The following is a 27,984-nucleotide window of genomic DNA, read 5'->3' as shown; positions in this document are numbered from 1 at the left end:
CAGTGCTTCCACCCACTTAGGCCTCATTCAAGTGAACTGTCGGGCTCTTTCCCTTTGCAGGAACACCACCTCTTAGCCTGTAAAATGATCACCGGACGACTGCTTGATTCACCTCTCGGCTTTGCTTTCCACTCATCTGCTCTGCTGCTATTTTCACTTTTGCTGAAGCAGCTTCCGTCCCACTTCCTTCTGTCCTTTTTGCAAATGGATTCCATCCCTCGCTGAGTTTACTTGAAACCCCAAGTGCTTACCACTTCTTTTAAAACTACATACAAGGCCAATTAAGTGATTCTTTCATGAACCCCCCACCATACCAACAGTTGTACACAGCGACACCGTCTAAATCTAGATCAGTGCGAGATTGTGCCAACGGACTGGAAGATGACGGTACGTGTCAGTTATAGAAGTGAATACCCCAGACTCATTTGGACCAATCAGCAGGCTTCTTCCCTTTACTTTTCAAACGTGCCAATTTCTTTGTCCCTCGCAGATGTAGAAAGTTGTCTACATTAAGACATTTTGTCTGGAAAGATGGAGGTTGCAGTGATTGGTAGGTCAGACGCAATTCATTTTGAACACGTGATCGCCATTTGTTTCCTATCAACATTCCCATTCCTCCCAATAAGAAGTACAGTAATAGTAACTGTGAATTCCGTCTGGCAGCAAAGCAGGAAGTTTGGCTTTTTTATCCCCTTAGGTAAATCTTTTATGGAAAACGGTTTGTGGCTTTAGTCAGCACTCAAGCTGATGTTTATGGAAGGAAGTGCACCTTCCATTATTTATGTATTAACTCTGAGTTTATGTCCAGTAGAGTCGTTTTCTTGGGAGAATTGTTAATCTCTCTCTTTTTCAATGGACTGTCAAATTTTGAAGTGAGACCACATTTTGCACATGGCCTGACTTACACTTTTTCAGCTAAGATCATTTTGTGACATATCCAGGAACACTAATGGTATAAGCTAGGCATTAAAAGAACAACCAATACGTTCCTAAGTCATGGAATTAGTGTCCACGAGACAGATGTGAGGTGGTTGTAGCATCCAGCCAGAGCGTTCACACCGAGAGCGTTTGTAACGACTTGAACAGAATAGCTTAAAATCTCCTCTCTACCTTCGCCAGAGTCAGGTTGGCAGATGTTCTGAGCTGCCTCTCGGACGTTTGGCATCTTTGGAGGCGATAAAGCACGCAGTGTCCTTTCAGCAGCACCACTGGCCACTGACAATGGGATGCTGTGACATTTTGGAGCTTTTGGACAAGTTTGCTTCCAACTTTAAAAGCAAGAAAGCCTGTTTTGGGAAACCAGCACACATGTTTACTATTGGTCCTTGTATTGTGGTGTCACACCCTGTGAATAATGCACATGCATGTCTCTGGCCACCTGTTGAACCCATGAATCCAGTTCGCTCCAAACATCTGCTTTCTTTCAATATATGCGATCTGGGATGCGAGGGGTCATAACGAAAGAATACAAAGCTTTGACACATTGGCTGAGAGTCAGAATGCCTTTTTGACTTCTCGCTATCCTGCCAAATTTCAAAGTGATGAGAAAACCTTCCCCTGAAAGGAAGTATCCCCATCCTTCTTTTTCTTCCCTTTTCTAGTCAAGTCCATTAAATATTTGAACTTGCCATAGAACCTAGTATAATAAAATGGCTTTGAGGAATCCCTGACAAGGATGTGCCATCAAAATGGAAAATTCATACAACAATTATGGTGTAGATCAGGAATGCCGTTTTCCACTTAGATTCAGGCCTTGGTGTGCACACAAAGATTGCAGCCTTCCTTCCCCAAACCTGAAATGGTCAAACTCAGAAATGGCTTCCCAAATTATCAACCAAATAACCCGGTATATATTTGTTTTAAAAAATAAATAATGCTGCCCTGAATGAATCACCTGAATTATGAAGTTAAGAGATATGAAAGCCGGTACACTTCATATAGGTTTGATTTGGATGAAATTTGGACTGAGAATAATTTAATTATTGTTATTTTCAAAAGAGGAAAATAGAATGACCCTTTTATCTAGCATCATCATTCCACGGGCAACTGTGCAAAAGCACAGTCTGGACTAAGGATGGTACATAAACATCATCATTAGGCTTGGTTAAACCAGTTTGATGATCAACCTGTTTTCCTACCAGGGGAACTTCTATTGCACATTACTTGCCCTTACCCTGATTTTAATTCATTCTTATTAATTTTAAGAGACATTGAAATATCTTGGTTTTGACTTTTTCCTGGCCATTTTGTCATCTCCTTACTTCTCTACTTCTACTTCAGCGTGTTCCCATTTTCTGGAGTGCTCCCTCAGTTATGCTTATTAATTATTTCCTTTTGCTGAGTCTGTGTTGGGATCCGCCTTTGACAACTTGCTGCTTCATAACTGTGCATGTGCGTGTCTTCTCAATATGGTTTCAGAGAATGTAAATCAACCTGTCCAGAGTGATTACTGTGCAAACATCCTGTGTATGCTGTGACACCCTCATTCCCCATAACACACATGCACACACACCCCACAGCCCCCACACACATACATACAGGAGCCATGATAACCGTTGAAGAAGTTGAGTGAAGTGAAAGATAACAACATACTTCAAAACCTCTAAAGCGGAATATTATACATGTTCTTGGTTGAATTCTAAGTGGTTCTATCTAATTTGGCAACCATTTTTCCCATCCAAAACAATGTTATCTTAAATTTGGTTGTCGTAGGATCGAGCGCGCTTGATTTTTTTGTATAGGGAATGTATTCACATAACATCTTGACCATCTGAATTGCTATGTAAATAGAGTGCACTTCAGCAAAATGGGGTATTTAATCAAGGAAATCAACTAATATATGTTCACTAGTCAATCCATTCAACTACACTTTCATTACCACTTTGCATCTACCTCTACTTTCAAATCCCGGGTGAGTTGCGTCCTATGCCAGCACCGGCCGGTGAGAGTGTTGTTCCACTCGAGGGTTATAAATAACACAGCGACATCTGTGATAACAACCTATTGAAACGCTGCAGATGTGTGTTATGCAGAGCTGCATGCAAGTTGCTCATTGGAAAACTTGTCAGTGATCGGGGGCCCTGAGATACTTTCCAGACAGGATATCCTGTATACTCACCAGCTATCTTAAGGAGCAAATAAAGCTCTTTCTTTGGCTGTTATTGTGAGTGTGCACCCAGTAACAAGAAAAAATGTGACGTAAACTCATTGGGAATGCAATCAATCGTCATGTCAAGGTATTCATCTTCTTGCAAACCATATTTGGATGCATTTTATTGGCCGTTTTGTCTTCTCTTCTGTCCGGTGACCCCTTCAACAAGGGTTACCAGTGATGACAAAAAAAGGTCAACAGGACCTGCAATGGAAGTCTTGGTGTGAATTAACTCACTTCTGCTAGAAGCAAATAGCCTCTCTTAACACGTTTGTCACCACACCCTTACCATCTGTTAATGGCTAATACACGATGCATTGTTCTTCAGCAACAAACTAATTATGCATTCAGCCGTCATAAAAAAATAAAAACAATCCAAATTGCTTACAAAAAATGTACAAAGGTTTTGGAATGACCAGGAAGCAAAACAGTTCCAGATAGAGTAATAATTGCTTGTTTGATGTTTTTGCCTTTGTCTATTTTTGCAACTTGAGCAGTTGAGGCTACTACGAGTGCACTAAAATAGTCAAGTGCTTTGATGGCTGCTGTCAAAGCGAAGTCAAGTCACGGGTCAATGGGTCACATAGCAACAGGTTAGCAACAGGTTGCAGGAGGCCATGCAGTAAGGGTGAGGAAGTAAGAGAGTTCCAAAGAAAAAGGAGCAACAGTGTAGAAAGAAAAAAAAAAAGATAAATGCTTATCGCTTGGCCGACCTCGCGTCGGCGCCACCATTTCGATCTGTCGCCACCTTGAGTGACACACGTCGGGGTGGGAGGGGAGCAAGGAAGTAGGAGGTGTTTCAGAGAACTGAAAAGCTACCGGGAGAGAAACGATACACAAAAGTCTTGCTGCATACTTTTGCAAGTAACTACTCAAGTGAAACAAAAAAAAAATACACTTCCAAATATGAATGATATAACACATTTGAAACAAAATAGTCAAGGGAAAAAGCTAATACCATCGTTGAGAAGAGACAGAAAAAGCATGTATAAGGAAATGACAGCTCATACATACAGTGGATGGTTTTCATGTGCCTTCTGGTCATCATTATCATAATCAATATCATCATCACAGCAAAGTGATAACACAGAGAGAAGGAAAGCAACGTTACCTTTCTAATCAACATATAAAAGCAAACCTAAACACCTGGTTTCATCACACCACAAAAGGCTACATTCCCTGCAGTCAAAGCTGAGAACTCTCTTGGTGGTAAAGTTGGTCAGTTAAATTGATGGGTCTATTACTGGAAGTTGTATATTGACTTTCTGGGGACATAAAAAGCATCAGATCCTGCGTGCAACTTTAAAGAAGTCCGGTATACATACAAGGTGGTCATCTACCACCCTGAATTTTTGTGGCTTCACTAAACGCCGACTAAGGTGCGGTCATCGTGTAAGAAAAGCTCGGCTATTGTGAGGTGTTAGGCTACTGTTAGCGGACAGTGGGGACACTGGAGGCGAGGTGAGGGCGTGACTGACACATGGATTAAGATAAGTGGCAGGGGGTTTGCCGAGGAATAATGGCGGCAGGATACGGGCGGAACGCATTGCGTTCACCTTACTACAGGCCATCCGTGGTCTTAATGGGTGTTTTTTCAGGTGTACATACACCTCCAGCCTAAGTTGCAGGCCCTGGAGGAAGAGGTGGCAGCTCATTAGACTGATCAAAGAGCTCACTTCCCCTTCTATTTCAACACAGTCGCGTGCAGACAGGCCCGCAATGTTCGCCAAGGCTAATCTGCCTGATAGGCAAAATGCTGGACCCTCAATTAAAAGGAAATGAAGGTGTGATGAAGGGTAGGAGTCAAAGTCCACACTTGTCACTTGAGGTCAGGTTTTTTTTTTAACCATTTTTAATGCAGGTAAAACTAATGACCAAAAAACATCTTCTCCAATCAAAATACACAATAGAAGTCTTCACATTTGCTTTTGCAAAAGATTACTAATAGGTCCTTTCAGGGATAAAGTGGGAAAAAATATATGTAATCAGGATACAAAGTAATACTTGGAAGAATAATTCTAATTCAAAGTCTGTAATCAATCCTTCTCATTGAACATTATTATGTAAAAATAGCTGTAATTTATTGTCTCCTCTTTGCATAATGAATAAGATCCTGATTCATATCCTGTATTTTTTTTTTTTTTTAACGGAAATTGGCCAGCTCATGGTCGGTCACAACAAAAGAGGTGCTGAGTCATGACAGTCACGTTTAAGCCACATCCTGACAAGTCACGTTGTCCCATTTTGATCAGCGTCATCGCAGAAGGTCTGAGCGCACGTGCAGGCAAATCCTACTTAAGTTTCTTTTATTGGTTTCCATCTCAGCAGGCCTCATCCCACTTCTCTTTTTACTCTATTCATTCCTCTCAAGTCATCCTCTCAGACGAGCACCACAATTTGCGCTGATAGTAGAAAATGACACCTTGCTAAATCCCTGATACCTTGCAAAATCTTCCCCAAATGAAAAATTCTATTTGATCAAATTATTCAATAGTAAACTGATTTATTCCATTTCTATACCGCTTATCATCACAAGGGACGCATAAATTGTAAATGCACTCTGCTTTTTCTAAATCATCTTCTAAAAAGCTTTCAGAAAACTACTAAGTACAGTATGCAAAAGTTTGGCCTGCTGCTCGCCCATCTGCAACTCCTCTTATTTTTAAAATTAAAAAGGATTTTTTAAAACCAGAAACACTTGCTATAATGTAAAAAAATAATCGCAGTATACAAAGGTCAAAAAGGGCTCATGTTGCTTCACTCGCTTTATCCTGGCCCTCATCCTTATTGCTCTCTTCATTTGAAAATATCGTATTTAAATCGCCATTTTTTTTTCACAGCCCGAGCAAGAAGTAGCCCCCCGGCCGTGTCAAAGAGAAGAAGGTCCACCTTTGAACTTCTCTTCAGAGAAGTGACAGCACCCCTACTGCACTCCGACCTTTGGTGGGGGGCAGCCGATTGCCAAAGCGCGACCCGCCACGAGGGCCATTGCCTCACCAGCCTCTGGCGACGCCTGCATTCTGAGCATTCCGATTTGGGCGCAACCGTCATCAATCCTGGTCAAAGACATTTTTGTCTCTAAGCGGCTTTATTTGGCACGTTGATGGGTTTAAATGTGTTCTGTGGCTTGTTGGTTGTACTATGCTATTTATGTACTTGTATGTATGACAAGCCTCAAACCGAGGCTAATGTGTTTTCATTTTCCCTTCCCACGTGTGCGTGTGTGCGGTTCAAACTCCGAGTTGTGCGCGGCCGCCGCAGCCTGTCCGGTGCTGCTGTCTAACATCAGACTTAACACACACACACACACACATGCAGAGAAACACACACGATTTTGTAGTAGCAACGCAGACAGAAGCTGAACTGGCTACACACTAATGACATGCCTCAAATTAGAAATATCAGCCAGACGCTGGGCAGTGGAAAACTTCAAATGAAACGGGTAGTTACACATATATGATGCGCCAAGTTCCGTGTCCGCATGAGTGTGTACGAGGGTTCAACTAATTAGGTTTATCAAAGTAATAACAAACCATTGTCACGCAGCTGTTAAATCACGTCCTCTAGAAAACAAAAGAAGAACTAATTAAAAGCTTATTTACTTTTTTATGTTGATTCGGCTGGGGTGCTAAGGAGCTTAGTTTGATAATCATCGTTTATTTAAGTTATTCTTAACATAAACTATGTATACTTTTAACCCCAATCCCTGTGTCAATATAGATATGTCTTTGAATGTTTACACAATATGCAGGTAATAGAAAATGAGGAAAAGTCCTGCTTAGTTCGAAAAACTGGTTAAATGGGATTTCTGACAACAACAAAAAAATGTATTTGATATATCTATTTCCTAGTCATAGTTTTCCAGACTATATATTTGACTAAATTTAACTAAAGTGCATAACATGCTGTGTGGCACCGGCCAAAAGCCATTGGTTTCTTATATTTTGATGGATGTGGGTACTCAGACCTTGGTTACACACCTCGACTAACTCCAGTGCACATAAACACACCTCTGGAGCAGACAGGCTGCAAAAGAAAGAAGTCAATATTTGAAGAGTTAAAGCTACCTACCCGCAAAATATGCCTCTTTTACTGTGGGCAAACGTAAGAGTACTACAGTTCTGCATTTAGTTTAATTCCATTGTGTGCTAAGAAATGAGAAATAAATATTTTTGACCAATAATGCCAACATATTCGCCAATGCAATGGGTCACAAGGCTTAAAAAAGATAGTGAAGCAGAATCAGAAAAAAATAAAACAACTGCATCAAGGTTTTTAAAAAATACTTTTACTACAGACCATAGCTTTTCTCCCCGTTAGTATCATAATAAAAAAAGAATAATGTGCAGAAGATCCATCTATCCATTTTGAACGTCCCTTATCCTTGACAGAGTCTGAGGTGCCGGAGCCTATCCCAGCTAAATCAGTCAAGTTGACCCAGATTTGTTTAGTGGAGGGCTGAAACAAACACTTACAGAGATAACCTTTTTGAGAGAGCGTAGAACAGAACTGCTGTTCCTTTTTGAATGCAAATATTTACAGAAAGCAAACTTGGCAAACTTGCAAACTCAGGGTCAGTAAATAACCTGATCTTTTTTTGTTTGTGTGCATGTGGCATTGGTGAGTGTTTTATTAATTTTTTTTATTGCTACTTTGGTGGGGAACATGATGTTCTGAAAGTTAAAAAAGATATGACTGTGTTCTGTGAGCACGGTATACTGGATTTATTTGAAAGAGTAACAATGGCCTACCAGAAATATTGTGATACTGGCAATTGTAATAGTGCTAATTTTTGAAAAGCACACCTCGACCCAAAGACCAGTGCAAGAAGTAAAAGCAATAATCATTATTTACACGAAAAAAAATAATCCTTATATTGCCCATTTCATAGCATGAATTAAACATTTTTTTAACTGGTAACTGAATGTGTCAGAAAAAAAATTGTGTTAACTTCCCTATTTTGTTCTACCAGGTGGTTTGTTGTCATTGAAATGCACTTTATGAAGCTTTAAGGTTCGAAAGATGCGTATTGCAGAGAGCACTAAAAGGGAGGACGTTGATGACTTTAACCTGCTACAGGAAGCTTTTGATGTAAGGTGTAAGCAACCACTGCACTGATTTGCATTGAAAGCAATGTCACCTAGTATGTAGTCAAAACACACACACAAACACACACAAAGGGGGATATTAACCTTATTGGGTTTTGGCGCTTGATAAAGACTTCATAATTAGTGAAATCCAAGTGATATAATTGGAAAATAACAAAGTACAAATAGGTCATGCATTATACTGAAGTAGAATGTTCACACAGTGTACTTTATTCCTTTTTATAACTAATAAATAAGAGTTTTTTTGTGGGGGAAAGACAACACAAATTTGGTTGGTCCTCTGTTCTTTACAGTTCTAATCCTGGTATTTTTCTCATATACCGCTTTATTGCTGGAAACAAGAGTGCCATTATTAGTCGTTAAAATTGGGAGGAGGATATTGTTTTGTTTCCTCTGTTGGATTGAATACCCAAAACAAACATCCATGTGATACAAAATATGTTCCAGGAGCAGATGGAGCTGTCCATTATGACCTCAAGACTAACAGCAGTGGTGAGCAGATGTGGCCGGAAGGAAGACTGGATGGGGTGGGATGGAGGGTGGGTTTGTCCCGGTATGGGAAAGGATGGAATTAAGAGGGGTGGGGGTGGGGCTGGGGGTCCGGTAAAGAGATGTGAGCCTTTCCTCCGTGCGTGCATAGTGTGCCTGGATGATCACGCCAATAAGACATCAACACTGAAAGCAGCTCTCCATGTCGAGTCATGTCTGACAAGCAGCTGCACTGTTAGACTGGTGTCATGTTTACAGTGGAGTACGTACAACATCTGCAAGTGTACGTACATTGGATATCTTTGACATCATTACCAATCCAGAAACCTTTATTTTCCCACATTTTGAGTTTTGGCTACGCTTTAAAGAAACTACAGTTGACATTTTGGCCAGAATTCTATCCGGTTTGTTTAGTACTTAAATAAGAACAATACCAAATTACATTCAATGTTACCACAAAGCCTATAAGCTTCTGTTGAGAGAATAAAGCTATGTCAGTAAAATCCTTTCATATAAAATTAATTGTAATATTTGGTGTTTATTTGAGGCCATAGTAGGTGTGTGCTCATAATTTAAAAAATGGGATTCCAATATTTATTAGCTCATCATTTAAATATATCCAATCATCTACCTATCTTGCAATTTAGATAAACATTTGTGGGCCAAATCACAAATGACTTAGTAAAAAAAATCTTGTCTTTTTGGGAGTTAATGACTTCCATTCTATCTGTAAACAGCCATGAAAGTCCTACATTGATCCATAAACAAATAATGCCCTTCCTTTTTCTTCATGTCTTTGTCCAAATAGCAATAATCCCAATTTAAAGGTGTTGTCGTTTCCATGGCGATGTATGTAAACCCTTAATAAGGGCAACCTTTGACTGGTCAAAAGCTCCTGTCTGAAGGAAGGAGAAGGGCAGGGGGGATGTAGAAGGGAAGGGGGATTCTAGCCCACACCCACACACACACACACACACACACACACCGATGCACACCCGCACACAGTAGGATGTGAAAGATAAAGGAAATTCACACTCATTTCCTGCGTGTGGTTTCGGTACAAATCAACAACATCCTGTCCTTTTGTCAATCCTGCCTGCCCTCATGCTGGCTTGCTCTCCCCACCCGCACAACCCCCTTCACTCACCACTCACACCAGCCATTCCCTGACCCTCTTTATACATGTGTGTGCGTGTGCTTTTACCCCCACTAAACCCCAGTCATACACTTTAGGTTACAAAGGAGGAAACGCGTCATCATAGTATTGATCCTATAACTTGACACATACATGACATGTTTGGATAACCTCCACAATACCTAAAATAGGGTATTCATTTAACTGTTATCTTTCCCATAATCTGTCTTTTCCATAATCTATATCTATCATTTATCCATCTCAATCTATCCACGCAGGCCTTACTCATCTTATAGCTGATCTTCATGCCAATAAATCAACTGAAATTCAACCGCCTGCCGCTGTATGCGCAGAAAACTAAAACAAAGGGATGGAGGTGTTTATGCAAATCAGACCCAACATTGCCCTTGTGATTAAATTAAAAACATAAACCTCCCCATAAACATGCCCTTCCCCTCTCTCTTCTCATTTCACATTCCTTCCCATTCACAAAAAAAGGAAAAGTTAGCCTCAACGCCGCGCATGCGTACATCCACTCGGAATCCTCCCCATTCATAAAAATGTAACCTCCCGAGCGTCAGTCCCTCCCATTCACAAAGAAGGAAAAAAAACGACTAAGCATCTGCGCAGCACCCCTCCTTTCCTCCATCTCCCTTTTCCTCTTCCCCCTAACCCTCCCATTCATAAAAACTCAGCCCACCCCTCCTCTCCTCCCCTTCTCCTTCTTTTTTTTCTCCTCTCGAGGAGGTTGCAACATCACATCCAAGAGCTGCGCGTCCACAACCGCAGTCGCCTTTTTACGCACCAGTAGGCTCGGAGGAGAGCACGAGAGAACTCGTCCTCTCTCACCACCTTACATTTTCCAACCCTTGCCCCCATTTTTTCCACACTATTGGACTACTTTATCCTGCTGCTGGACCTATTATACTCGGCACACGCAAGCGATTTGGGAATAATAGACGTGTTGCGCAACGACAAGATGACATTTTACCCTGAGAGCACCGTAAGTACGCTCGCTTTAACAATAAGAAGAAACTAAACAAGGGAATAAATCATCCCAGGCATTTTTTTGTGTGATCGAGTTGTGTTTGCACCCGGAGTCAATATTTAACCAGCGCCGAGCAAAAAGTGAGGGCAACTTGTGACGTTTTAAAGAGAAAACCACCAAATTCAGCTGGTTATTCTGCTAGAAATCACATTGCAACCTAAAAATCAATAGAAAAAAACTACCTAAACCTGTTTAAAAATGTGACAGGTGGTTTCCCCCGTTTAAAATTGACATTTTATCACCAATCGCATAAAAAAAAGAGAAAAAAACGTCATTTATGGGTCGAATTTGAAATTTAAATGTGCAATATTCCCTCATCAAGGTTGATCAATGGCCGTGACATTTGCATACATCACGTGTCACAATGTCCTTATAAACAAGCTTTTATTTTTTTTTAGTATATATACACAGAGAGCGTCCGCCTCTGGTTTTATGACTCAGTCCATTCACATATCGAAGAGAAGGGAGGGATGAGGGGGGTGCAATGGGGGGCACACACGAATATACATGAAGCTCGTGCGGGCACAGTTCCGGTTTATAATGATCCCGATTTGATGTCAGCAGTGCCATAACAGGTTTTTCCAAACAGGATTTGGCACATTTTAGTCGAGTGAGTCAAAAAATAAAAAAAATAAAAGCACAAAATTGCACGCTTTTTGTTTAAATTCCACGGGTCGACTTGAAATTGAATGAAATCTAAGTATAATTTCGCGTTATAGTTGGATAGAATGGAACGTCAAGTTGCATAGAAGCTGGAGTGAGAGAGAAAGAGAGAGAAAGAGAATCATCATGACTGCAGAGCTTTGAGTCATGCTTGCAACAGCCAGGCAGCGTCCATTCAAAAAAAATGTAACTGCAGCTCAGCTTGTTCAAAACGAAGGGAGGTTCATTCATTCACTACCATTGACGGCAATAGACGTCCAATCCATTGCAACTGTGAGTGCCTACCGGGCAACGACAGCTGGAGACTCCCCCCCCCCCCCCCCCCCCCCCTTCAAATGGATTTGAAGCCCATTGCCGTCAGTGGCACGGAAACATGATTATTTAGTGCCAGTCTCTCCCAGTTCAAATAGACTGGACATCGAGCGACCTTCATTTAGTAGGAAATGTTAAGAGTGAAGAGGAAAATGATGTATAACTGCAGAGAAATGACAAGAAAGAACTTGAAGTTTCTATTGAATATATATTACAGCAGATGTAGAAGTCTCATTATAACATGCAGATTTTGCCCCCAGGTGATGAGCAGTGTAAGGAGGACGTTGTTACAAGCTAATTTGACATCTAGTCATTAAAAAAATCTACTTCTACTACACATGGTCAAAAGTGAGTCCGATTTATTGTGATCAGCGATAACTGGGATTTAAGTATTGACTCAGATGCAGAATGCGTTATGTTTTGACAACATAAAGAAAGATAAAAGTATGTGAAGCCAAATTTACCAGAATTACTTGGTGGAATAAGCACAAAAGAGCCCTAAAGCAAGGATTCCCTGTACTGAGAATTTTCAGTTGAGCGGGTTTGAAATCATTCTGTGATTTATTACTTTATCAAACTTCTTAGTTATCTATATATGATCATTTTATATCCAGGAGAAAAAGATTCATGAAAATCTAACCATTTAACGAATGGGAATGTTCCTGTCTTTGCAGTTGTTCTAAATGCTGCTTTAGAGTGAAGACGTGCCGGGCAGCAGCCTACACATGGAGTCCCGGGTTCCTCACCACATCCCCAGAGTGTCCTCCTCCATCATAGCTCAGCCTTTGCTGGACAACCGAGTGCCCTACGGCCACCTGCACCACCCCCTGACCGTCTACCCTATCGATCAAATCAAAACCACGCACGTGGAGAACGACTACATCGACAGCCCCGCCGTCATCTCCCGACAGCCGTCGGCTCAGAAGGCCGCCGGCAGACGGCTCAACTGGGCGGGTCCCAACCCAGACGGGCTGGTGGGGGCCAACCACAACAACCATCACAACCACCACCAGCAGCAGCAGCCTCACCACGACGCCACAACCCACCCGTGGATCTCCTTCAGCGGGCGGCCCAGCTCAATCAGCAGCAGCGGCAGCACGTCGTCGGAACATAGGCTGCTGGATCACGCCGCGCCCAACCCCACCGTGGACCACCATCCCAACCCGCATCCCCACCAGAGCCTCGTCAACACAATCAGCGGTCAAGCTCCAGGATGCTCGGCTACTTCGGAAGCCAAAGTCCTCGCCCCCTTGTCTTCTGTGTCCTCGTGCACCTCCTCCACTAAATCGCTAGACCTCAAGTCCGGGAAACTGCCTGCGCTGGGCCAACAGGGGTCGTCGCTTATCCCCTCGTCCCCGGCTGAGAAGAAGCACCTCCTCCTCTGCGAACATTGCGGCAAGTGCCGATGCACTGACTGCACAATTCCCCGGACCCTGCCCGCCTGTTGGGTCTGCAACCAGGAGTGCCTGTGCTCGGCTCAGAGCCTGGTGGACGCGGCCACCTGCATGTGCCTGGTCAAGGGGATCTTCTACCACTGCACCGAGGACGAGGACGACGAGGGCTCCTGCGCGGACAAGCCGTGTTCGTGCTCGCAAGCCAATTGCTGCGCGCGCTGGTCCTTCATGGCCGCCCTCTCCGTCGTCCTGCCTTGCCTGGTCTGCTACCTGCCGGCAACCGGCCTGGCTAAACTTGGACAAAAGTGTTACGACAACGTCAGCAGACCCGGCTGCCGCTGCAAGAACTCGCAAGGGGTGGTCCCGGCATGTAAGAATGGAGCCGTGGAAGCAAAAGCGGGAACACTTGAGAAGCAGCGCCAGGGCTCATGATACCGGGACATCCTGCCTGGTCACGCCCTTGCTTAAAAACGTACTGGGCAGCACCACACTACTTGTTCAGTCTCTAGGGACCCCTTAACCAATCCCATTATAATCTGCTGGAAGTCGAGTTATGTAAAACAAAAAGGTACTTAAATAGCTTCTTGACCTGTGTTTTGAAAGGCTGTCTGATCGATCCAATTGTTGGCTGGTAGATAGAAAAGTTGAAATGTTAGATGAAACACCACCAACCCCGGGACTGCACTACGGTTATTTTGCAACTGGAGGCACATTGTAACCTTGGCTAATTTTGTAACTAACCATAAGGTGATCTTGGGAAAATATTTACACTATATACACAAGTAAAATCTAGAGATCAACATCATTATAACCTTTCCTCCCGCCCCCAAAAGCATAGCTCACTGTTTTGAGTGCTGACAGTTCTAATATTGCGCGCTGGCTTGGTAATCTTAGTATTCCATTTATAGCAGCAGTATGTCATTGAAATATCTCCCCTAATATTTCAGTGAGCAAGATAAAGCCTTCATTTTGTAAACCAGGGTCAGAACATCTAACTGAGGCTGAAGGTAAAAGCTGTATCAACTCCAAGGTGGCTCATGTGTACCTGCCAATGTGTCGTAGACCAAGACCTTCTCAGGGACAGTCCTCTGTAGTTTTAGAACACATGCTATATTCGAGACTTCCTGGTAAATTGGAAATACTAAGCCTAGAATTGCTTTTAGTTGAACAGAAAAATATTTATAGTAAAAAAAAAGGGTAACTTAAAACCAATGTATATGCAGAGCAAAATGTATTAGGCCAGATTGTTAAATCTATGAAGTTGAGTTCAAAAGTTGGAACCCATGACTTCAAGTGGTGCACCCATGTACTTTCACCAAAAAATTCGTATGGGTTGCCAAATTAAAAAAATCTACCCTCAGTTTGCACAGAAGAAAAACAACACAATTGTTGAGCATAAACGCATTAGCTAATAATCATAAAGGTAAAAAAAAAAAAGAAATACTGGCTATGTAATGTGTTTTCCATGGGATTGCGCAATTGGGGTTGAAATGAACCATGCCACTTGCACAACCTCAATTTGTTCTCAGAGGTTGAAGCAAATCCCGTAGAACGTACCGTACGCAAGCACAGTATGAACACCCTCAGCTGTCCTGAGGTATCCGTGCTACTTTTAGCGCGGCCCGAGTGTCTTCATCATCAGTGTTGCATAGCGTTCTCTTTTAAAGTCTATTTTTGTGGCTTGCATGAGGACTTTTTTGGGGAGGGGAGGGGTGCCAAACCAGGCAAACGTAGGGTGCATGTCATCACTGTCTGAGGTGTTCATCCAAGTGGTTATGCACAATCGGGGTGGGGGGGTTGGGAATCGACGGTGTTCCCAAAATTAAAAAAAAAAGAAGCATGCTGCCCTTTAAGACTGAAGGACATTTGTGTTTGGGGGCAAAAAGGAGTAGTTGGTCCTTGTTCCTCCACTTTTCCAGTAGTCTGCTATACTCCTTTGCTCACAGTTGTCTTGTTGCACAAAAAACTGATTACACACTGTCCATCGAATGTATGTGGCAATATTAAAAAAAATGATAATAATAATAATAATGAATCAGTTTAGAAGAAGGTGCCAAAATTGATGAAAAACCACCGATGATATATTTAGTAATAGAAGCTATGCAGGTAAATGAGATATTTGCTGTAAATAGTTTCAGGATTTTTGTGTTCTTTAGTAAAGACGACTTTTAAATGTCCTTGAAAGGTTTGCATGGTAGACTATAACTATGACAAAGTACAAAATACAATGAGAATTTAATAGATATCTATTTTGAAAGTAGGGAGAGGGGGGGAGCTGTGTTGGAGAATTGTGTAATAGGAAGCACTTGAATTTGAAAAAGTGTGTCCTGCAATAAGAATTTTTTTTGTTGTTGAAAAAATTCTCACTGTTCATGCCCTGCGTGGCTCATTAGCAGTTGAAGACTTAGCTAACTCCCTCGCCTGTGGATTTGTGGAGTGCACAGAGGGAACACAATCCACCCATGTCTGGATCGACCCATTTCCTGCTGCCCGCCCTCCTTTTCAGTCTTGATTGACAAACACAGCTGCCGTGCATAGATTTGTGGCACAGCTCACGGTTGTGTGGTTGCCGCCTATTTAGCCTGTCTTTCCCAATAGTCTGCCTTTTAAAAGCTGCCTCGCTTTTCCATAAACCCTTAAAATGACAATACTATTATTGTGTTGATTTTTTTTAAAAAAAATTCCTCCCTCCGATGCTACACTGCCATCGTCCTTTTCACGGGAGTTGCTCACTTTCGGGCCAATGATACAGACCACGCCTTTGCAATGGCGATGTTTTTTGGGGGGAAGCAAAGAAATCTTTGCTTTTTTTTTTTGTTTTGTTTTAGATATAAAAAGAAAGGAGGAAAAAAAAAGCTCTCATATAAAAGTTTTCCCTTTATAGATATATTTATTTTGAAGTTCTATTTTATATAGTATTTATTTAGATGCCAACTTTCTGTTTGTGAAGAAAGCTTATGTTGAAATGGAATGTACATTGACAATGGAAATATATATTGTTAAATATACACCAAACTCTTGTGGCGCCTCTTTTGTCGACTATTGTTCATCCTTCCATACATTAAGAAGTGAAATTTATAATATTGTGCTCTTGGGATAACTTGCTCACTTAAAAAACTAGTTCACTATAAAGAAAAAACAAATTAATGAAATCAAACTCAAAAATAAAAGAAAAAAGTATCTATAAAAGATTGTTTTGAAGCATTTCCATGATTGTTAGTCTCCAAATAGTAAATAGCAACAATAAGATCAATTCAAGACATTCTCCAGGCATTCTAACTTTGTCTCTCAAAAGGAACATTCGTGACTAGAAGGCAATCATTTGAACTGCTGTTCTTTGTTTTTGCTTTTATGGCATAGCCTTTACAGGTTTTTTTTTTCTCTACATCACCGCATGGACTTCCTGAGTCGCACACTTCCTGTGAATGGATCGCACTTTATAAAAACACAGGCAGCCCCACCAAGGCCAAATAAAACCTTGACTGAATAGAGAGCATTACATAAGTCTCAGGACATGGTTGTCAAACTTCCTGCAAGCCATGTCATGCGATACGCGTGTGCAGGTTCAAGTGACAAGTACAGTATACATTTGTTCACGACAATCTGGATATGTCACATTCTTTTCTCTGCAAGACATAAAAAAAATGAGATGCCCGCATGACAACTGCTCAACTGTGCAGCATGTTCACTGGCCTAGCCCTTCAAAGCACACCACACAAACACTACCTGGAGGTTTACCTGAGCACACCTGGGAGGTACAAAGGAAAGAAGTTAAAGAAGCGAGCATACGAGGATAGAAAAAGGAAGTCTCATACACACAAGAGGCCATATCACTGCCCGTTTAACCGTCACCTCCGTCAACGTATACACACCTGCAATCTAACTTCCTTCACACCTAGTATGTTGTCACTTCGGGCCCCCCACCCCCTTCCTTGCTGGCCCGCATACTTGTCAACGAAGGAAGTTGCCACTGATTATTAGCGACCGCAGTCCAATCAGAAGCAATACAGATAGACATATGGAAACAACTAAGAATGCATATTATATCGCTTGAGAAAAATGTAAATCATCCTCACCAGATAAGGTGAATTTATTAAATGTATATATGTTTGTATAAAGTTCAACTTATGAAAGAATCATTGGCTATTGACAAGATCCAGATGCATCCCTATTGCTCAATCTCAGTTGGAATAGGCCCCGAGTGACCCACGTTAAAGAAATATGACCTAAACATAACATAACATGAACCTGACTACCCCCCCCCCTTTGAAATGAGATATGTGTTTGAATAGTGTTTACACATGGCGCAGTACTTACAGTACCTGAAACAAGACTACAGATTCTCATAACCTTTTTTATAATACAAATGCAACTCAAAAGAAATGACACTTTATAGGAAAACAACAAAACCTTCAATAATTCAACACTTTAACCTCATATGAAAACCAGCTGTCAGTGAACTGCATGTCATGGAAGTGCTACATTGGATTTTTGGACACCTGTAGAATGCACTAACGTTTTTTTTTTTCTTCCCTCACCCTTAATCGGTATCTGCAAAACACCGAGCTCTCCTAGCCACCGGTCATTCCTTGGTGGAATTCAAAAGTAAAATGAATCCAAGTGTGACAGAACAGCTTTAGCTGCAGGAAAAACTCACGTTTTTTTTTTTTTTGGGATAGTCGCAGGAGAGCAGGGAGCAGTGGAGGTGCGTGTCTGTGGCTTTGTGAAGTGTCAGTCAATGGGAGGTTAAATTATTGAGTGCTTTATGTTGTATATTATGGGAGAACTGAAGAAAAGCCTACTTCGGTACTCTTCAGTATGATCGTTCACGAGGCTCCTCCTGGTTGATTACATGGAAACTACAAAATAAAGCAGACATTATCATTCACTGGCTGTCTCTCCAAGTCAAAATGAATTATAAATGAACTCTAAGCTTAGCTAATGACTCCACAGTCTCAACTTTACGTCTTTATCTGATGTAAAATGTGACTTTCAGGGTGTTCCGCTAACAGACAAAAGAAAAAAAAGATGAGCTACGTCAAGCGACCCCCAAAGAAAAGCCACCTGGGCCCGCTCGCTTCCTCCATGCAAGTCATGCAGGCAGGCGGTCAGCATGTCCGCCATGGAGTCAGTCACCCAGGCAGCGAAAAAGCCAAGCGCTCGGCTTCTTTTCAGCGAGACCGCTGGCACGGGACCAAGTAATGCCACCAAACAAAGAGCTAGTGTCTTGCATCACTTCCCCTCTGAGAGGCCATCCAGGCCACAGCCTCTTATCACCAGGCACTGCCAGTCTGCAGGCAGGCCTCCAGCACAGTGGCCTCTTTGCGAGCCCTTCTCACACAATACGGCACCGTTAGACCACTGGGCCCCGAGTAATACATCCTAGTGGCCCCGAAGAAGCGCTACATGAAAAGAGCGCTTCATAACACGATGACACTGACATTGCAACTTTCCCTCCATACATATGGTATATTGAATCATTGGCCCTGAGAGTCTAAGCCGGTCTATACTAAATGGTGCATTCACACCTGCCCTGTTTAGTTCAGACTAAACGCAAAGAGTCCGTTTGTGCCAATACATTGTATAATGTGAAAAGAAATCGGATCAACCCGAAAAAATGGATAGCAAATAATGGACTATGTCGTAAAAATGACCCTTTTGTCAAGACTACATAGTAACATTGGTAGATACTACTAACAAGACTGAAACACATCATTACAACCTTCTTACTTATATAACTTCTATTTTATAAGTTATTTAGAGAACTAACATAATTACAATGAATCCATTTTGACTTTGAAGAGCTGACAGCAATAATTTAATCAACATTTGGTGCAATTTTACAATAAGTATAAAATAATTTGGTTTTTTAACATTCTCTTAGATCTCTTTAGATTGTGGTCAAAGTTGCAAAAACTTTTTTGCATGCAAACTTGTTGTTTCCTTCCATTCTGCAGCGTTCTTGTTATTTTCCTATTGAAGCAGTTAAGCAGAGAAAGTCTGGAATCTTAATGGGCAGCTTTTGCGCAAGTCTTGATAAGTATTCCGCCAGTGTAGTTTGATACTTCCTTCCATGCCACAACCTCACTGTGTGTGTGTGTGTGTGTGTGTGTGTGTGTGTGTGTGTGTGTGTGTGTGTGTGTGTGTGTGTGTTTGTATCATGATTCCATGTCTGTTTTCAACCAGGCTTTTGGCTGCCTAAGGGGGTGGACATGTGCAAGGAAACAGTTACATTCCTTTCAGATCGTCCTCTCCGAGGGAAGAAAAAACACGCAAGAAAACCTACATGCACACACACACACACACCTTTCTCTTCGTCACATCTATTCAACACAAGCGGTCACAAGGACTCACAAAGCTCTGTGCGCCCCCGGCTCCCCCTCAAAGCTGAAAAAAAAATCCCAAAGTTGGCTTCCGACCCCCTGAGCAGTGCCACGCCTACTTTGGCGACGGCAGCCTGCAGTGCATTCCTGCCGAGCGCATTGTCAAAGCCGAGCACTTCCTCTGGACACGGGCCAGCGCCGATACAATAACATTGCAAACATTCATCCCCCGGCTTCGTGAAAGACATTTCACACTAGAAAAGCACACGCACCCTGGTGCACTTACCGTACATACACAGGAAGAACTCTGTACAAACAAAAATGATAGAACTTTTATTGCAAAACGCTGTTTGGGTTCCCTTCTGTGCATCTGACTCACACTTGCTACAGCTGTGCTAAAAAAAACAAGGCCTGGAACATTAGGCATGACAAATGGGGAACCCTAAAAATTGGAATTTCACAAGGTGAAAATGGCCTTCCACAATAAGGACATTTGCATTTTTCAGTTACTTGTGCCTTTGCAATAATCCAAAATGGAATACAATCTGTTCCAGGTTGTTGATTTACCTTGTTCTTCTTTTCTATCTAATATTGGACAAATATTTCTTCATCTACTTCACAGGGCAAAGGTCCTAGGTTTGAATCTCCATCCTTTCCGTGTTTGCATTTTGACCTAAAATGCTTTACTTTGGACAAAAGCCTGAATAAAGAATGTAAGAAAAATAAAACAAACCTAAAAACATTTAAAAATGGGACAAAACCCATGAGACACTAGATATGACTAAAATGATAATAACAGAATATACTCAGTATAACCAGTTCTCTTCATTATTGTCTTGTGTCACTATTGTCGTCATTAAATGACTAATAATAAGATATTTTACCATGTAGACCATATAGAACAAGTTGGTAAAATGCCAAGTGCTCTTTTAAAGAAATAGAGGGCAGCATCCCTGGTAAATGTCTCTCTTCATGTCACTTTTTCCAGTTTTAAAGATAGACAGATGGTATGAAGAGAGGTAAATATATCCGTGTTGCACATCCGGCTGGAAACGCTTGATGTGAACGGATATGTACACATACCTATACACTCTTTCATGGTGCTATAAACAACAGGGCCTGAACACAATATGGATGTTGACAGCGACTCACGTTTGAGAACAGTGCTATTGCGGCGGACTGGTCCGACATGGCCCTTCAATGAGGAGTGGGGGAGTTTTGCTTTGATAATTTTTCACATGGTAACATCTTCTTGGCTAGTATTGAACTGTCCAACCCCCCTCCTGTTAACATACATCTGTTTAGTCAATATCATGAGCAACAAGGAACATCGCCATGGCTACCCGCGGCACGCACACACAACAACGTCGCCATCTCTGACACTGGCCAGCCTATAGGCGAGCAGGGAGTATAGGTCAAGTCACGTTCCCGCAGATACGCCAGAGCGTGCGTGCGTTACCATGTGCACGTTCAGGGCATGTGCCACTGTGGTTCAATGTTTTCTTTTTAGCGCAGCCGCCAGTGTCGGCTCCCGTGGGCTGACCTTTTCTCTTCCTGTCAGGTGACCTCAGTTCCCGTAGGTCACGTGTCACTCTTAAGGCTTTTCACGACACAAGAGTTACAGTATCCCTCACTGTTAACATGGTAATTTGATGGCCACATTCACGTCTATTGTGAGACACATCATTTTTAAATTGTGCAACAAATCAATTTAGAAAAATGAGTGGTTATTGTTGGAATAGCTGGGCCTTATTTCATATGCTGGTAATGAATCAGACACAAAAGTGACCATTTTCTTTCAATGTAGGTTTATATGCTAAATCTGTAATATACCAGAGAAGACAGATGGATAGGAACGAGCGAGAGCGCTAGACTGAGGCACCTGCTCAGCGACCTCGCTCCAAACAAAGACCCCTCTGTCCCTCCAAGCACAATGACATGCCCGACTTCCTGTCTCTATTGGGACCAACGGAACACATTAGAGGCCCTGTTCTTTTTCTACTCAGATACACATTCATATTCATTCTTCAGGCTTCAACTCAAAAGTACGTAACACCAAGTGACATCTTTTCTTTGAGATCACTCCATCAGATTAAAACTGAGAATAAAATTAGAAGTTTAAAAAAAAAAAAAAGAAACAAGACACTTGTGTCCCTTTCTTTTACAGGCCTGATAAACATGAGACATGCATTGCCTTGGAAACGACACGGAGGAGTACTGTGGCTATCAAAAGGAGATCACATGAGATAAAAATAAATAGACAAGTATTACATCAAAGCTTTTCTATTGCTTCTATTTGTGTATTATGACTGGGATAGGATCCAGCACCCCACCGCAACCCTTGTGGGGATAAGCAATACGGGGAAATCAATGAATGTTGTGTTTGTTATTATTCTTTATTCCCATGAAATTACCACTTTGTAGATTGAAAATTTAACTGGTAAAACTTTACCTCGTCCTGACCACTGAAAATCCAAGCCTCCAAGTCTGTTTCATCGACCAATAAGCAATAAGATGGACTTATCAGTCATGATGCGGCACAGTGGATTACTGGTATGCAGGAGGTCTTCATAAATAAAATGGAATTGACAGGATATGCAGATTGCCATTTTGAGTAAATGACTTTCAACAAAGTCTTCCAAGTAGAAGATATAACTGAACTTATTTTGTAAACAACAACAACATTCATTATTTCTTACTCCGTCCTTCTTCAATCACATTTTTCAATACTTTGGCGGACCTCACAGACAAAACCACACATCACAGCTATGCCAAAGAGTAAAGAACCAAAGAGGAAATGGTTGCCGAAACAAGCGGCGTCCGGGCCAAATCAGCATCCACAAACCAAAGCGGATGTCAACCGACGACGTCCAAACCGCAACCAGGCTACGAGAAAAGTAATTAAGGGAAACATGGTATTTGGGAAAATGATTCTTGACTAAATGTTATTTCAAGTTAGGCGTGGAAATGTAATGTAAACGTGCAGACGATGATTTTAAGAGTATATGTAGACAACTTTTTTTTTTTTAAATAAAAAACAATAATAATAAGTCAGAAATTTTGCCTTAAACATTTTGCTACAAAAAGTGTCTTCTCATTCTGTAGTGATGATAATCATGTAACCTAGTAAGGGTGTAAGTTGAGTTTGGGGCATACGAGGTGGTCGCGGGGAAGCGGGGGTCGTTTGAGTAATTTACACCAGGAAGTAATTATGTAAATTCTAAAGCTGGCTCTTCCAGTTTACAGGCGGCCCATAAACCAACTGTCATGTCTGACTGGCAATAAATGTTATTTATTTCTTTGTTTATTAATGCCTCTGCTCCTACTCCCCCTACTTGACTTTTTAAAGCTTAGGAGAAAAAGTTATTTAAAAGTGCACCAGCTGAGCACACATGATGAATGTGGAAGTCCTGGCTGCAAAGTTAAGAAAGAATGCGTAGAAATGGGGGGTTGTGTTAGTTATTTTTATCAAAGTAAAAAGCGCTTCATGTGGCTGTGTTACATGTGGTTTTATGTGTTCAGGATTGGAAGGGTTAGGTTACAAAAGTGGGTATTAGGCACAGTTAAAAGGCTACAAGACACAGAAAGTGAAATACTACGCTTGCGTGTTTACATTTTGTAGTATACAAAGTATACTTTTTATCATTAAATGATTTCATGTTCAATTATTTTTTGTTTTGTATTCAATGTGTCTTGATGTATTTCACCTTTTTTTCAGTGTAATTGTTTAAAATTTTGTTAACACAGAGATTATACATCCATATATCCATTTTGAACATATACAAACATTCTGCTTAAATGTAAACAACTTCCATTCTCAATGAAAACAAATACAAATAAATACAAATTGGAGTGCAAAGCATTGCAAGAACGTTTGGTCAGTTTTGTCAAACAATGACTAAATGAAGAGGAATGAAGTCAAATGCTGCAACTTTGTTGGCATCATTTACAGAGGGCTTTTTTTCCACTGAAAAGCATCCAAACACACCAAGTTTTGCATCAAAACATCACATCCAATTGAACAGATTTACGAGGTAATACACGGAACGGAGTCTGTGGCAAAATCTGAAGAGCCCTACCAAAATTGTTTTCCACTTACAGGGAGGTGGAATTCCTCAATGATATGTTGCATCCCAACCCAAGAGTAACATCCTCCCCAAAGCGTAAACAAAATTTCAACATCGGCGCTCGTTTTTGTGTTCTATTTTCATGAAGAGGACATTTTGCGTACAAAATGCTAGCATTCTTGCATCCTATTTGACTTTGGGTATCTTCATTGGCTTTCCTGTACATCCGATCTGTGCATGTCCGAGTGGGGGGGAGGGAAAAGAGCTGTCAATCAACCTTTGTTTTGAGCAAAGAAGGCAAGACATGTAAAGAGGAAATATGTCCAAATGGGAATGTGAGCACGGTATTTAGGCATGTGTGCACGCACGTGTGCACGCAGTGCAGATAGCCTGTGTGTTTATTTAGTTTGAGGTGACAGCAGGAAGGAAGGCAGGTTAACGAGCTGCCGGCTCCAGGCACATGGTGATTACGCAACCCTAGGCAAATCCTCACACACACACATACACACACACAGAAAATGCACTCACCTGAGTGGGGTAACTAGAACCCTAGCAAAATATGCAGAGGCATTTTAGGGTCCATGCATTTCAAGGACTGGTTCTAATACAGCGGAGGTACAGAACCGACCTTGCGCTAAGTATAACTGAATGCGGTCTCACCTAGTGGGTGGCAGGCGAGATGGTTTAACGGTGTTCATTCTGAATATATGTGCCACCGTGTCATTGAGACCACATCTAAAGTACGGAAAGAGGCATATACACGCACACTGTACTGCCCTTCAAAGTCGGAATCATCCAAGAGCAAATCTCAACGATTTTTCCGCGGCAAATGAAAGGCATCGAACTCATTTGAACACACTTTGTGACAAGCAACAGCAAATATTTATCGTCCACCTACAGATATTATAATAATTAAGCATGAGTTAACAACATTATGGTTTGGACAAATCTAACCTTTGACTGTTTAAACATCATCAACAGACCCAACTATTTATTTCCATTCTACTATTATCCGACTGAATAGTAGTTCATTTTCACCATTTTTGGTTTACTTAATCTACTAAGACTTACCTGCCTGGCCTTATGTGTATACGTGTACGTGGCAATGGTGGTCAACCAAGCAGAAAAGACCTCCCACGTCACCTATTAACACGATCTGACCTTTGACCTACCGTACTTGCCCCCCCCCCCCCCACCTCCTATTGAAAGGCTTGCTAAGGTCAGTCCACGAGACAGCATCCTCGATTGCAGGTTAACATAAATTCCCACCCCAAAAAAGCGAAAAGATAAAATGGCAGTTGCCAAACTGGTCAAAAAGCTCATTGCATTTGGAAACAAATCTTCTCAAAAGCAGCATTTAAGAATTTTTTTATTGCTTTTTCCCGACACAAGTAGTCAGCAAAGAGTTTTTTTAAGGAATAGGTATAGACACATTGTTCTTATTTATTCTGTGGCTCTTAAAAGTTTAATCTAAAGGCTCCTTTTTGACTACACATGCAAAGTGGGTGTATGCAGGAGCTTATTTTGACAAGCATGTGTTTGGATTAATAAATGCATACAATTGAAGACTTCCTGTTATTTAGCGGTGAGACCAGAGGAAGTTATTCCACGGGACACCAATCATTTTGGTCAGAACGCCAACCTATAAATACTGAGAGCGTTGCGCACTTTGCATCCCACCTCCTTCCTCTCTGTTGGTGCGGGACTCCAAATGAAAAACAGGAGTGTAGCAGGAAAGCAAAAGAGAAGAACACATGCATAAAACAGCTTCAACTTTTGAGAGGAAATTGTTGAAACGAGCTATTGTATGTAAATGACAAGCACTGAAGTGACACTTTTAAAGCCTTTTAGTATGTAGTTTTAGCATCCAGTTTGCAGATTGACTTTTTTTGCATTCTATATTAGTGGTATTTTACCATTATCATTGATTTAAATGATTAAAATGCTATATGAAATATATCTCAACCCAAAAAGAAGTCCATTCCTGCTGTGTGAACTAAAACCTTCATTGTGCAAAGTCAGTAATCTTTTCTCTCAATCAACCCTGGTTTGTTCTGGGATTTTATTCCCCCCGGCAACATCGGAACTCTCTGTTTACCCATCCCATAATAAGGCTCATTCAAGCTCAGGACATCTTGATTAGGTCTGCTGAACGTCTGGTTCTCATTTAACGTAGAGGGTGAATGCAGGAAGAAGGAAAGAAGAGAGTGCAGAATTGAAAGAGGTCAGTAAAAAAAAAAAAAAAAGTTTTAAGTCTTTGGAACTCCAGGTTAGGTCAACGGATGAACTCTACACATTAAACATCATTAGAGTTCATGATGGATGAACCTATCTTGTTGATAGAATAGTTTACCGCAGTTTGGTTCCAGTGGGGCATACTGATAAGCAACTGTCCTGGGAAAAGTTAACACAGTTCCTATGACGGAAATTGGACATAAAGAATATCCTCCAATGAACAGCCCAGATCCGGATAGGACATGTTACAAAACAAATAAGCAAGCTACGCATCGTGATTAACATTCACCTAAAAATATTTAAATAACAACTGTGATTTTTTTTTTACATTTTACAGCTGTTTTGATTTCTTCACCACAACATATTCAATTATTCTGATATTGAAATTATTTTTGTGGACTTTATTGGAGATATTAACATATTATTGCCATAGGTTTTTGCTTGATTTTACTCTTTCAACTATTTAAAAAAAACAATTAAATATTTTTAGAATATTCCTGAATCTTTCTTAACAAGCCTAATACCATTAAATTACATCCTTATGATTACATGATAAATGTAGGTGCCTGAAATAACAAATTAGAGGGGGATAAGGTTTAGCCGCGTGACTGAAACAAAGAGGAAAATGTGGCCTAAAATTCCCGCGGCGGTTTATCATTCTCAGCAGATGCTCGGCCTTAGTAGAGCTCACAAACACGCCCATTCAGAAATATATACAGTTACAGTACTTTCTGAAAAAGAAATACAGATACTGTTGAGACCACACAAATACTCCCACGATAATCATGAGGTGAAAGAGTGTGTAGCAAACTCTGTAACACACACACACACACACACACACACACAAAGCTTACATGAACTCCACTCATGAAAGTGATAAGAGACAAGAGTCAACATCCCTCCTGATAACCTGCTGATAGCGTGTTCCCTTGCTTCCGCTGCCCCATTTTGTTTACCTAATGATCCCGTGGATCTATGTCCAACTGGTGCATGAAAACTTTGCTCGACGTACAAGCTGGGAAACTCACCTCCAGTCGTATATCCATACTGTAACCCATTTCAAAAGTAAGCCCAAAACTGAATAAAAAATGAACGATATATCGCATATTATCAATATATCAGTTGTGGTTAGCTACAAGGTGGCCAATTCCACAACACCAAAAAATGGAGGAAATTTTACAGCCTTCATTTACTAACATTAGGTTCATTTTTCAATCAGTTCAATCTCACACAGGTTGGAGAATTGCAAATAAGCATGGCCGGTAAGGAATGCAAAATAAGCAAAATCTCGAGGACTGTGGAGGAAAGAAAGAATAAATGCCGGACGGGCTTCAAACATGTGAACAAAAATGCACACCAGATCCATGCACACCCTGACCAGCAAAGCCTATTTAGATTCCAAATCACCTGCTGCATTCCACAGCCAACAAGCCAGCAACTAAGAAGACTAAAATGTAATCGGTTCGTCAAAAGGCTAAGCAACAAATACCACCAGATGGTTGACGTCATGGATATTTCATCTATAGAAGAAAAAAAACATTCACAAGATTTGAATAATGATCTCCATGTTATTTTATTCCACCCTGTTGCCTGTCTATATTACTCTTTGCAATTATTTGTGTTTATATTTATGCCCCAAAAGCCGCCCACGTCAAGACAGGACAATAGCAAAAACAGTAGGTCATTATGAAGGAAGGCCGGGAGTCTTAAAGCCATTATGTGACCATCAGAGAGAAGCAGTTGGCACAACATGGCTGACTGGAGCGCTTCAAAGCAGACGCAGGAAGAGAGGGGGGGGGGGGCCAAGACACTTCCACTGGCCTTGCATGTTCAAGGAGACGTGGGGAGTTTACAGGGTGACACGGAGGTCACAGGTATTGTCCCAAGGAGGATACAAACAGGGGGACATTACTCTGAATAAGTTTGATCACATTGGATTTGTTTTTAATGGGATGTGTCAGATATTCCAAGTATTGCTAAACAGGACACATTAGAAAATGGTCCAAAGGCAGCCAATTCAGAAGACAATTTCAAAATTGAAGCCCTCATCAATGCAACA

General features: G+C 41.3%; 1 protein-coding gene and 1 long non-coding RNA gene across 2 annotated transcripts in view; one reads left to right on the top strand and one right to left on the bottom strand.

Annotated features, from left to right (window-relative positions):
- Window positions 1-27,984, bottom strand: part of LOC144212709 (uncharacterized) — a 47,761-nt gene that overhangs the window by 17,351 nt on the left and 2,426 nt on the right. The window lies entirely within an intron of this gene.
- spry4 (sprouty homolog 4 (Drosophila)) lies at window positions 10,521-16,489 on the top strand. The gene is made up of 2 exons (XM_077741214.1): window positions 10,521-10,886; window positions 12,581-16,489. Exon 2 carries the CDS (start codon window positions 12,632-12,634, stop codon window positions 13,730-13,732), a length of 1,101 nt encoding a protein of 366 aa, XP_077597340.1. The 5' UTR covers window positions 10,521-10,886; window positions 12,581-12,631; the 3' UTR covers window positions 13,733-16,489.

This window comes from Stigmatopora nigra, chromosome 19 (assembly GCF_051989575.1).
Source record: "Stigmatopora nigra isolate UIUO_SnigA chromosome 19, RoL_Snig_1.1, whole genome shotgun sequence".
Taxonomy (NCBI): Eukaryota; Metazoa; Chordata; class Actinopteri; order Syngnathiformes; family Syngnathidae; genus Stigmatopora; species Stigmatopora nigra.
Note: the sequence above shows the minus strand (reverse complement) of the source record. Positions and strands in the feature narration are given on the sequence as shown.

Coding starts and splice junctions, on each gene's coding strand:
- spry4 (XM_077741214.1), top strand. CDS start 12,632: ATGGAGTCCCGGGTTCCTCACCACATCCCCAGAGTGTCCTCCTCCATC.